Genomic DNA, 12925 nt, shown 5'->3' with positions numbered 1-12925 from the left:
CAGTAATTTTTGTTTTCTCATAGTTCACTTGTCTTTTCGAGTGGTGTATTGAATGCCAAAAGTACAGAGATCAGAAGTACTTAGTCTTTAATCCAAAGACTTTCCTTATACAAACTAGACAGCCCCAGCTTGATGAGCTATGCATGGAGAGAGTTACAACTGTAGTGACAGCCTGCTTGGTTGCAAAGGCCATGCTTGACATGCTTGTTTCATTAGTCCTTCACAGTCAATCACATTTTATACATAAACTAGGGAAGGCATATTTATGCACATGCCTATAGAGTTTGGCATAATTATAATGATGCTAATGTGGCAGAGATAAGATTCACATCTAAATGCTTGTATTCATTTTAGTTTTTCATAGTATAATTTCATACTGTAAGGTTTATAACTGGGGTTCATTCACATGTAATCAAGACCTTATACACATCATTTTTATTTTTTGTATTAATTCCACTGTCAGAAAACTCCTTTTTAATTAATTATTTTTTACTTATTCACTTTACATCCCACTCACTGGCCCCCATGTTCACTCCCTCCCACAATCCTCCCCTCATCCCTTCCTTATCTCCTTTAAGGTGACTCCCCCCGCCCTTGGGTATTCTCCCACCCTGGCACATCAAGCTAGAAGAATATGTCCCACCTATAGACAACAGCTTTTGGGATAGCTGCCACTCCAGTTGTTCAGGACCCACATGAAGACCAAGCTGCACTTCTGCTACAAATGTGTGGGAAGTCTTAGGTCCAGCATGCTCTTTGGTTGGTGGCTCAGTATCTGAGAGCCCCAGGCATCCAGGTTAGTTGACTGTTGGTCTTCCTATGGAGTTCCAAACCCTCAATGTTCACAATCCTTCCCCATGTTCTTCCATAAAAATCTCCAAGACTCTTCTTCCTTAAGAGTCTCCAAGGTCCATCCATTGTGTGGCTATGACTGTCTACATCTGTCTGAATCAGCTGGGGATGGATCCTCTCAGAGGACAACCATACTAGACTCCTGTCTGCAAGAGTAACAGAGTATCATTAGTAATGTCAGAGATTGTTGCTTGCCCATGGAATGGGTCTCAAGTTGGATAGGTTACTGGTTAGCCACTCCTTCAGTCTCTGATCCATTGTCCAACCCTGCATTTCTTTTAGTCAGGAAAAATTTGGGGTCAAAAGTTTTGTGGGTAGGTTGGTGTCCCCATCGCTTGACTGGGGTTCCTGCCTGGCTACAGTAGATGGCCTCTCCAGTTCCATATCCCCAATGCTGTGAGTCACAGCTAAAGTCACCACCATTGATTCTTGGGTGCCTTCCCTATACCCTGTCACATCCTGTACCCCAACCTTGCAACCCCTTTCAGTTGCAGGTTTCTATTCATTCTGATGGCCGGCTGGGCATCTCCCTGTCCCTCAGCAGACCTGATCTAGAACTGCCACCATTCTGCTTCCCATCCTCTCTCCCACTCGTTTCCCTCATTCCAACTGCCTCCCACAGCCACCCCACTCCCCTTCTAAGTGAGAGTTAAACATCCTCCATTGTGCCTTTCTTCTTGTTTAGCTTCTTTGGGTCCGTGGAGTGCAGTGTGGATATCCTGAATTTTATGGCTAATATCCACTCATAAGTGAGTACATACCATGCATGTCCTTTTGGGACTGAGTTACCTCACTCAGGATGATATTCTCAAGTTCTATCCATTTGCCTGCAAAGTCATGATGTCTTTGTTTTTAATAGCTGAATGCTATGTCGTTGTGTAGATGTACCACATTCTCTTTATCCACTCTTCAACTGAAGGACATCTAGGTTGTTTCCAAGCTCTGGCTATTTTGAATAAAGTTGCTATAAATATAGTTGAGCAAGTGTCTTTGTGGAACAGTGGAGCATCTTAGGGGTATATGCCCAGGAGAGGTATAGCTGGGTCTTGAGGTAGAACTATTTCAAGGTTTTTGAGAAAATGCCAAATTTCCACAGTGGTTGTACTAGTTTGCACTCCCACCCGCAATAGAGGAGTGGTCCCCTTCTCCACATCCTTGCCAGCGCGTGCTATCTCTTGAGTGTTTGACCAATGTAAGATGGAAACTCACAGTTGTTTTGATTTGCGTTTCTCTGATGACTAAGGACTTTGACTATTTCTTTAAGTGCTTCTTGGTCATTCAATATTCCTCTGTTAAGAATTCTCTGTTTAGATCTGTGCCCCATTTTTAACTGAGTTATTTGGGTTATTGATGTCCAAATTCTTGAGTACTTTATAATTTTGGATATTACCCCTCTGTCAGATGTAAGATTAGTGAAGATCCTTTCCCAATCTATAGGCTTTTGTTTTAATAGTGTCCTTTGTCTTAGAGAAGTTTTTCAGTTTCATGAGGTCTCATTTATCAATTGTTGGTCTTAGAACTTGAGCCATTGGTGTTCTGTTCAGGAAATTGTCTCATAATGTCTGTTAGTTTTGTTATTTCTCTGTTTAGTTTTTGACTAGCCAACCTGTCATTGGTGACAATGGGGTGTTGAAGTATCCCACTATTAATGTGTGGGGTTCCATGTGTGATTTAAACCTTAGCAATGCTTCCTTTACAAACGTGGGTGCCCTTGTATTTGAAGCACAGATATTCAGAATTGAGATATCATCCTGGTAGCTTTTTCCTTTGATGAGTATGAAGTGTCCTTCCCTGTCTCTTTTGATTAATTTTGTTGAATGTCTATTTTATTAAATATTATAATGGCTACTCCAGCTTGCTTCTTGCATCAATTTATTTGAAAAAAAATTTTCTACTCTTTTTTGTGAGGTAATGTCTGTCTTTATTGTCAGTTAACACACAAAGGCAGACCTATTAGAATTACATCGACCTCTCAACAGAGACTCTAAAACCTAGAAGGACCTGGGCAGATAGCTTCTGACCTCTAAACCCACAGATGCCAAGCTATTCTACTACACCCAGAAAAACTCTCCATCATCATAGATGGTGTGCGTCTCGTATGCAGCAGAATGATGAATCTTGTTTTTACATCCATTCTGTTAGCCTGTGTTTTTGTATTGGGGAATTGAATCCATTGATATTGAGAGATATTAATGACAAGTAATAATTAATTCCTATTATTTTATGTTGATGTTGTTAGTGTGTGTGTGTGTTTGATTATTTTTGATGGTATGGAATTACTCATTTTCTGTTTTCTTGGGTGTACTTATCTTCCTTTGGTTGGAATTTTTCTTCTAGTATTTTTGTGTGGCTGAATTTGTGAATAGATTTTTTTTTTTTGAATTTTGATTTGATTTGAAACATTTTGTTTTCTCCATCAATGGTGATTTAGAGTTTTGCTGGGTATAGTAGTCTAGGTTGGCAACTGTATTTTTTTTTTTTTTTTTATTTTTTAGCAGTTGGAAGATATCTGCCCAAGCTCTTCTAGCTTCTAGAGTCTCTGTTGAGAGGTCAGGTGTAATTCTGATAGGTCTGCTTTTGTATTTTACCTGGCCCTTTTCTCTTGCCACTTTTAATATTCTTTCTTTGTTCTGTAGGCTTTGTGTTTTGATTATTATGTGACAGGAGAATTTTCTTCTCTGATCCAATCTAATTAGTGTTCTATAAGCATCTTGTATGTTTATAGGCATCTCTTTCTTTAGATTAGGAAAGTTTTCTTCTATGAGTATGTTAAAAATATTTTCTGGGTTTTGGGACTTTATACATTTTTCTATTCATATTATTCTTAGATTAAGTATTTTTAAGGTACCCCAGATTTTCTGGGTGCTTTGTATAAGAAAGTTTTTAGATTTAACATTTTCTTTGCCTGATATATCAGTCTCTTCTACTGTAACTTGTATGCCTGAGATTTTCTCCTCCATCTCCTGTATTCTGTTGATGATGCTTGCATCTGTTGTTCCTGTCCTGTTCCCTAGGTTTTCCATTTCTAGGGTGTCCTCTCTCTCTCTCTCTCTCTCTCTCTCTCTCTCTCTCTCTCTCTCTCTCTCTCTGTGTGTGTGTGTGTGTGTGTGTGTGTGTTTTAACTGCTTCTATGTCCAGTTCTAGGTTTTACACAGTTTTATTTATTTCCTTCACCTGTTTGAGTGTATTTTCCTGTATTTCTTTAAGGGATTTATTAATCTCCTTTTTAAAGGCCTCTATCATCTTTATAAGATTGGATTTAACGTAATCTTTTTGTGCTTCAGTTGTGTTAGGATATCCAGAGCTTGCTCTAGTAGGGTAGCTGTGTTCTGATGGTGTCATATTGCCCTGGCCTTTGTTGATTATGTTCTTTTGAGGACCTTTGTCTGGGTGGCTTTGGTTCCTGCACGTTTCTGTTGTAGTAGGTATTGGTGGGAGGCTACCCTCCATGGTCCTGGTGCAGTAGGCCCCTGATGGGTATCCTTGGACTGTAATGGTTCTGGATCAGCAGCTCTGTATGGTTCAGGATCCCCATGTCTGATGAAGGCAAGAAGAGGGATCAGGGGAGAATGGAGGTTCTGCTGGGATAGGAGATTTCTCATTGCAGCTTGTGGTGAGGACTCACTGAGTGGTGAAGATGGGTGCAGGAAGGGAAGCTAACCTATATGGTTCAGGATCCACAGGTCTGATGAAGATGGATGAAAAGGCGGTAAAAGAACGAAGATCCTTCCAGAACTGCAGGCTGCTCAGACCTGAAAAGTCTTAAGTTATTATTTAATTGAATTTTGCTTCCCTTCAATCAGAGGAGCAATATTACGTTAAACAACTTTCAAAGTTGAAAATGTTTATTTTCATCAGGATCCAAAACAGTTTCCTAAGTTTTATTTTGTTTCCTTTCCCCTTCCTGGGTCCTAATTCCCACTGCCCCAGTTCCATTCAATAGCCCTACTGGACTTAAAGTATTTGAAATATTTCTAAAAAAATCACAAACCTATTAAACCTATAGAGTTATTTTATATATAAATGCTTTTAATTTATGGTGACAGCGATGTGTATAAGTGTTGTATTGTTCTTTACAGTTTCCACCTAATCATGAGAATCCCCATCTGTTTAAACCGCTTCTGCACAGGAATCCAGTACATGCAGCTGTCATATTTACCTCATCTTACTAGGGTTTAGTAATTTCCCACTGAGAACACATGCCCCAACATTCACAAGTACATGCACGCAAAGTAATACTATCTTTCTATAAATTTTTAGAAATGTTTCTGATATGTACCCAGAAGTAGATATGCAACTTGATCAATAGAAAGCTTTTCAAATGTTAAGTTTGACTAGTAATGCAAGAGAGCCACCTTTCCACCTGACTGTCATTTGATAATGATTCTGCTTAATTTTTGTCATTCTTATTAATATACATGAGGTGTTCATTGCTATAATTTCTATTGCTTGTTGGCCAGTGGATTTGAACATCTCTTCTTATATTTAAGAGGTATGAAGGCCTTACTTTCTATGAATTTTCTATTAATATTCCATGTCCATTCTACAATGGCTTCCCAGTCTGTTTACTCTGTGTTTATAGACATTATTATAAGGCTTCAAAGCTTGTAGACATTACCTGGGAATCAAGGTGGTATAATGTAAGCAGTTGGAATGCTGAGACTAAAGGATCTGGAGTTCAAAATAACCCTCAGCCATCTAACAAGTTCTAAGCAAGACTGGGCTATGTGATACTATCTTAAAATTCAAATATTAAGCATTACCAATACTTTCTTGCAGTTTCACATTTATAGGATAAACTTGTGTATGTTGTACTTAATTTTGATTTACTAAAACTTATCCAATTTTTACCTTACATGTGTCTGTTTAGGGTGTACACAAAACATCCTGTAGTCCCAAGTTACAATACTAATTTCCTATATTTTTATGTTACAAAATTATCTCTCTATACATATATCCATATTTACATGCACACACACAATATACATGCATGTACACACACACACACATATGTATATATATATATATATACATATATATATATATATATATATAGAGAGAGAGAGAGAGAGACAGACAGACAGACAGACAGACAGACATCAAATTTAGTACAGAAAAATTATTCATGTATTAACAAGAAAGATAGCCTTCAACCTCACTACTCTTTGGATGGATCTTTTTCTCAAAACAACAACAATGGAAGGGAACAAGTTAAAATAGAAAAGATAATTATTTCAGAACTCTTTGTTGCATGGACAGGAATATCAAGGAAGGAGAAGAAACAATAACATTCCTCTTTACTAGTTGTCATTAACATGTTAGGATCCACTCACTGGGAAAGAAAAAAGATCAAACAAATTATTATTTGAAGGTGTGTTTTCAAAAAATATTTTTTCTGTATATTTAGAATAAAACTACTAGGCTGCTAGTAAAGAATTCAATACAATTGTGAGATTACAGTTTGGGGAAATATTAATGAGATGTTGGTGGTAAATACAAAACACATTACTTTAAATTATCAAAGAATAATATTATTCAAATACAACCCAAAGTACAGATATATGAAGTGATGTTGAATTCCCTATTTAATAGCATGTTTTTGTCTTTTTGTTTTATTTTATGTTGTTTTTAGCTACTCAAATCCTCAAGAATGGACAGCCACCTTTGGTGTTTCTACAATAAGTCCTAGGTTGAGAATGAGAGTAAGGGCTATTGTAGCCCATGATGGGTACAGCTCCGCAACTCGTGACAATGATATTGCAGTGGTGCAACTTGAAAGACCTGTCACCTTTACCAGAAATATCCATAGGGTATGTCTCCCAGCAGCAACCCAAAGTATCGTACCTGGTTCTGTCGCCTATGTCACAGGATGGGGATCTCTCACTTACGGAGGTAAGTGTCTCTGAGAAATGAAACAGTTCAACAACAAATCTTCTGTTATTTGTTTCTATGTAAATGTGTTTGATTTGTTGTTAACTGGGATCCCATTTTAATCCAGGCTAGCTTGGAATCTACTATGTAGCCCAGGATGGCATCAAATTCATAATTCAGCTTAAATAACGGGGATATGGGCTTGCACCACTATGTCCAACCTTGTCAATTCTTAGATGAGGAAACAGCCTGAGGATAGCCTCTTGTACAGAACCATCTACATCCTGGTCAGACCTGTTCTAATTACAGCTGCTGCTTCAGCCATGCAAAAAGGCAACCCTTAGAAATCAAAGAGAATTCTAATATCATAACAGGGAAATATGAAAGGAAGGAATGAAGAAAGTGTTGGCATTTGGAAGTCAAGCTCAAGCACAACGGAGATTTATTTGTCCCAGGGAACAAAGAGTAAGAGATAAAGGAAAAGAGAAGGGGAAGGGGATAAGTGAGGGGGGAAGTGAGAAGGGGCAGAGGGACAAAGGACTGCCTCTGGATAGAAAGGAGACAGAAGTGTCCTGTAGGCAAGTGGCAGTTTATAAAAGTAAAAGGGGAAGCCCCATCTTGGCATAAATTGGTTAATTTTGATTGGACAAAAAGGAGCTTTTGATTGTTGGGCTCCAATACTTTGATAGTGGATCTTGGTGGTCACCTTTAGGAGGAGGAAGTAGCTGATAAGGAAATGTACCTGGCTGGTTAGCTTTAGGAATGTAATCTAATGGATTTTAGCCCCAGGCTGAGGGGAGGGAGAGATGATAGAGGGGGCAAAGCCTGCCAGAGCCATGTGTGTCAATGATTAGGCTGGCTAGAACCCCTTCAATAAGCCCCTTATTAATACAGAAAGTCTATACTTTTCTGTGAAGAAAAGGAGACTTAAGATTAGGACCTGGGGTTTTAATAACCTTTAAGGTATGGCCTTTAAGTTATTCTGGTATAAAATGAATCCTGCAGTCACAGCAAGTAACTCCATGTATAGATTAAAATTGATCTTGTTCATTCATTGGATAAATAGAATGGGAATTAAAATAAACACAATTTAAAGGAAGAATTATGGACAAGGAAAAAAGTAACTCTATTAAGTCAGAAATGTAAAAGAAACACTGGCAGTTTCCTTGGACTATTATAACCACAATAGACGTTTTTAAAAAGTCTTAATTTTCTCAGAAAATATTCCATTCTGTTCCTTTAAACCAAGTGACCTGAAATAATAGGTGACCTTTATACCAATCATGGGAAACTGTGATAGTGCTATTCTCAAGGAGCACTGATAGCATAGATTAGCTCTTTAACTTTAAAATCAGACTGATTTCTCTTTTGTGGCTAAATGTTCACTGATCTGTAGTTTTCTAATCCAAAATCTATCAGTGAACACTTTAAATAGGGTAAGTCAATTTTAACAAAAGTATTAGGTTTTTATTGTTGTTGTTGGGTTAAATTTGTTTGTTTGTTGTTTGTTTTTTAAGATATATTCTTATGGTAGTCCAGGTTGGCCTCAAATTTACTATACAACTAAAGCTAGCTTTGAACTCCTCATGATTCTGTATTTACTTCCTACATATTGGGAATACAGTCACGTGTCTCCACACCCAATAATTTATGAACTCTGGGAGAATAAAGGAAAAATATGACAAACTGAAAAAGAAAAGAAAATCTCATCTCCCTAAAGGAGTTATCCCTTCTCTACGACAACAATCTTGCTCAGAATTACTTTTAAGCGCATCTTCTGGTGCCATTCTTTCAAAATAGATAATGTTTAGAATATTCATGTTCATTCTCAAATTTGCTATAGTCATTGACTCATATTTTCTGAGGTCTGATTCCTTTCTGTTTTTATCCTAAATAGGCAACACAGTCGCAAATCTACAGCAAGGAGAGGTCAGAATAATAAGTTCAGAGGAATGCAATGAGCCAGCTGGTTACGGTGGAAGTGTCCTGCCAGGAATGCTCTGTGCTGGACTGCCTTCAGGGGCTGTGGATGCATGCCAGGTAACAACATTATCTATGTGGCCATTGAGAAGTTTATAGGCATTTTCAAGCACATCACCCTATGACAGGCAAAAAGATAACAAGTTACAACATACAGCTCTGCTCCTCAAAAAATGTATGCCCTTAATTTTAGAGATAAAATTCTGTTGTAAATACCATTTAGCATGACAATACTAATAGCTAATTGTTATGGATGGTCAAACCAATATAATATAGCACGGTGGATACAATTAATAATAAAGTATTGTATGTTTCGAAATTTCTAGAGAGTAAATTTTGATGTTCTTATGACAAGGAAAAAGGTTAAGTTTTTGAAGCCTTAGTGTACCCATAAATTACAAAATCATTTCCTATCTTATAAATGTATATAATAATCAACTCACAATGAAAACAGTCATTTAAAGTTCATAATTATGTTTTAATTTATACTGTTTTATTTGTAAATACTCATCCTTAGCCCAATTAATAAGAATAGTATAGCCTGTAAAATTTTAAAGTAAATATCCAAAAAACAAATAGTAAATGTACAATTGTCTCCTTATAGTAATGAGTATAAAATTTAATACTAAAGGCTTAATTAAATTAATGAAACTTAACAGGTTCCATTCCTTTATCTAAAATGAAACCAATGTAACCATAAAAATAAATAGTTCAGAAATTAAACATTATAAATACTCTAGTGTCTTCAGGAATCCACTACTATTTTCTTTGATGAATCATATGCAACAGAAAGCTTATTCTCCTCACTCAGTGCTATTAGTTTTTAATTTGGCATGCACAATATTATAAAGGTGGTGGTATGTACAGAATACAAGAACCCAAACCAGAAGTGTTTTTTTTAAATGATACATTTTTAATAATTTCAAGCAATAGTTTATCAAGAGACTGTCATTTATCCACTGGGATCTTTGTTCCCTTTATGTGAGATGTTCCCACCTTCTGTAAAAACAAATTTTCAAGTAGCATGAAAGTTTTCTAAAGATCTCATCAGTTAGATAATAACCCAGGCTACCAACTTCACAGCTACTGAAAATAGTGATTACAACGGCTTGAGGAGATAAAATGTTCTTTTCATTTCACTCTGGCAAGCCCTCCATCGGCTTCTGCATATACATAGTCTGTTCTTCATTTCAGGCAGGTTCATGACATCACTACCGTGAAATTTTCCCTGATCCATCCCAGGCCTCACTGACTTTACTTACAACACTCTAAACACACAGAGTTTCTGCCTCAAAAAATATAATAAGTGAATAATATTTTGCATAGAAGTTTACAAAATCAATTTCATACATTCTTTCAAAGATATGTCTATTCTCACGTCTGGGTAAAATTCTGTGTGCCAATGCAACTAGATGTTCCCCTGACTCATCAGATTGAGAAAAAAAAAATGCAGGTTCAAAGGTCTGACACTAGACAGAGAAACTAACCATACGCTACATGACACTCAGGATTACCATTTGCTTGTCCATGGTGGATAAGATACAATACAGAAAGCTTTGCCATATAGGAAAAATACCATTAAAGTGTAACAACAAAATACTGAGGATTAGTAAAATGCAGCGTGAATGTTTCATCCAAAGGAATGAGTACCAGCAGCTCCACGCAGCACTTGTCAAGCAAGTTGGTGATTCACATACTGGCCTTTCTCTCTATCTAAACCATTAATTAAATAGGCATGGAAAAACCTAACTACTATGAGCCATCAAATGAAGGGCTAACCTTTCTAGACACACATTTGGTAATAATAGCTGGGTTTTATTAGTACTGACTATATGCCAAACTGTGCCCAGAGTGCTTTGTGTGTTAAGCTCATTAACACATAAAAAAATTTCATTTAATGATAAGAGAATTTCAGCACAGATTTATTAAAGACTTTCCTGGAGTTCACATACCTGATAGGTGGAGGACTCAAACTCAGGCTACCTAGCTCCAGAATTCACAGAATTAACCCACAGTAAAGTATATTCTAAAGGTATCTCTCTAATTGGATGATGACAATGTTTCTAGGCAGTTAGTTATTGCCATTGGCTAGTAAATAACTCATAAGAAAGGCTCTACCTACTGTCGTAAAAATTTCTTTTCAACTATTCACAAAAAGAATTGAGGTGGGTAATTTACTATGCATCAGGCCTCATACCAGGTGGTAAAGAAAGGTTCGTGATACATCTAGAGACTCCTTCATTCAAAAGCTATTTCCTTAGCATCTTCTACGGGCTAGAAACAGAGGTTGCAGCAGTGTCCAAAACAAGGGTGCTCCCTTCCCTAGTAAATTTTACTACAGGACTGCTAACACTGACACTGGCCAAGTACCAAAATACAGGGAGTGCTAATACAAGAAGATCTGTCCAAGGAGAATATGCAGAACTTTTTAGAAGCAGCGATATAGACCCCACAACATAGGTGACGATAGGAAGAAACCAATGGAGCCCAAAGCCAGAAGCACAGAGGAAAAAAGAGGTCATAGAAGCCTTCCTGGGGGGTTGGGGGGCTGAGAAGACTAGGAAACCACAAGGAAGCAACTGAAGGCTTGCCCAAAGCATTATAGTCTCAGCCTTACTTGTATACTTGAAATTAATTTCAGTAATTTTTTTTGCATGGCTTGGCATATTTCAAAAAGACATATGCTGGTATAATAGCTTGGGCTTCCTCTACTGCCATAAAAAAATACTGATGATTTCAAGGTTGCTTGTACATTTAAATAATCATTTGTTTTGTTTTCTTTAGGGTGATTCTGGTGGCCCGCTAGTACAAGAAGACTCAAGGCGGCTTTGGTTTGTTGTGGGGATTGTGAGCTGGGGATATCAGTGTGGCCTGCCAAATAAGCCAGGAGTGTATACTCGAGTGACAGCCTACCGCGACTGGATTAGACAGCAGACTAGAATCTAGTGCAACCAAGGAAAACGTGCCGTGAATTCTGTACCCAAGTGTACCCGACTCAAATGTCATAGCTTTGCATTTCAACTGCAAAAGAAACTGGAAATGTCCCATTTGAACATCCCGTTGCATAAATATGGTTTAACTGTTTATGTATTTCTTTGTTGGTACAGATTTTTACTTTCTCAAGAAAAAACAAACAAACATATGAACATGGCCAAGTAAGAGAGAAAATATATTAAGTTAGTAACAGATTAACAATTTTATTACAGGGGTAGTAAGGTGTAGTAGTGAGAAATCAGGTATGTTAGGTCAGTATTTTACAGAAAATGGTAGTCTTAACATTAAATTTGTGAGGCTATTGAACAAATAGAGTAAGAACTGTAGCCATCCCAAGTATTTGACATTCCCAAACAAATCTCCCAGGATGTCCTTGCATATTGAACAAACAAGTTAAAATAGTTGTTTTCAAGTGAAACCAAGAAACGGATTTACAAATAGTTTTAATGGTGGATTTTCATTTTAAATATTTTAACAACATAGAAAAAACATATCTCCTCCATGGAGAAGCTGAGCCGATGAATCCACACAGCCTCTTCAGCTATATTTGCAACCACAAGATTTGTTGGAACCACTATCAACAAAAATTACAAATTAAATAGAATCAATTAAAATCTAATGTGACACCAATCTATATAACTTGGATCACAAATGGTCCAAGTTTTTATGGGCTCCCAGTATGGCTAAAGCTTGGGTGTGCATGGGCACCTGTGAGTCACTGCTTCCCTCAGAAGCTAACTCCTTATATTTAGAGATAAGAGACCTTAAAGACATCACAATGAAAACCTTTTGATCTTCATAAAGCAAAATTGTGAGACCAGGATTAAATCAAATTCCTTTGACATAAATGGAATTTGACAATATAACACACTCTTGAAAAGATGTATACACAAATCTTTAGTACATTTTCTTTCAAATAAACTCTTTTATAATCTTTTCTGCATAATTATTTATGGAAGTTATGATGACTGAAGGATGAGCCAAAACAACTTATTTTAATTGGTTGTCTAATAAGAGAACTTCTAGCCGGACTCCCTCTAAAGGCTGGGCATGTTCTGCCACCTATAATCAAACACTATAACTGGGGTAGCGTCCAGCTTGACACTCCCTGGGTGCATCCTGTGAAGACAGCATTAAACTGGTTATTTAGAGAAAGCCTCAAAGGGAGGGTGTCTGTACGTGAGTGTACGTGTTATTTGTATGTGAGTGCACATAAGCCATCACAAAA

The 12925-nt window shown here is 37.2% G+C and overlaps 1 protein-coding gene across 1 annotated transcript in view; it reads left to right on the top strand.

Moving 5' to 3' along the window:
• Positions 1–12632, top strand: part of Tmprss11d (transmembrane serine protease 11D) — a 52874-nt gene extending 40242 nt beyond the window's left edge. The window contains exons 8-10 of the mRNA XM_034509496.2: positions 6485–6744; positions 8621–8763; positions 11488–12632. Of these exons, the coding sequence (XP_034365387.1) occupies positions 6485–6744; positions 8621–8763; positions 11488–11649 (565 nt within the window). The 3' untranslated portion in view covers positions 11650–12632. The remainder of the gene's footprint in view (positions 1–6484; positions 6745–8620; positions 8764–11487) is intronic.
• Positions 12633–12925: the final 293 nt, after the last annotated feature.

Source organism: Arvicanthis niloticus, chromosome 7, assembly GCF_011762505.2.
Source record: "Arvicanthis niloticus isolate mArvNil1 chromosome 7, mArvNil1.pat.X, whole genome shotgun sequence".
Classification (NCBI taxonomy): domain Eukaryota; kingdom Metazoa; phylum Chordata; class Mammalia; order Rodentia; family Muridae; genus Arvicanthis; species Arvicanthis niloticus.
This window is presented reverse-complemented; position numbering and strand designations above follow the sequence as displayed.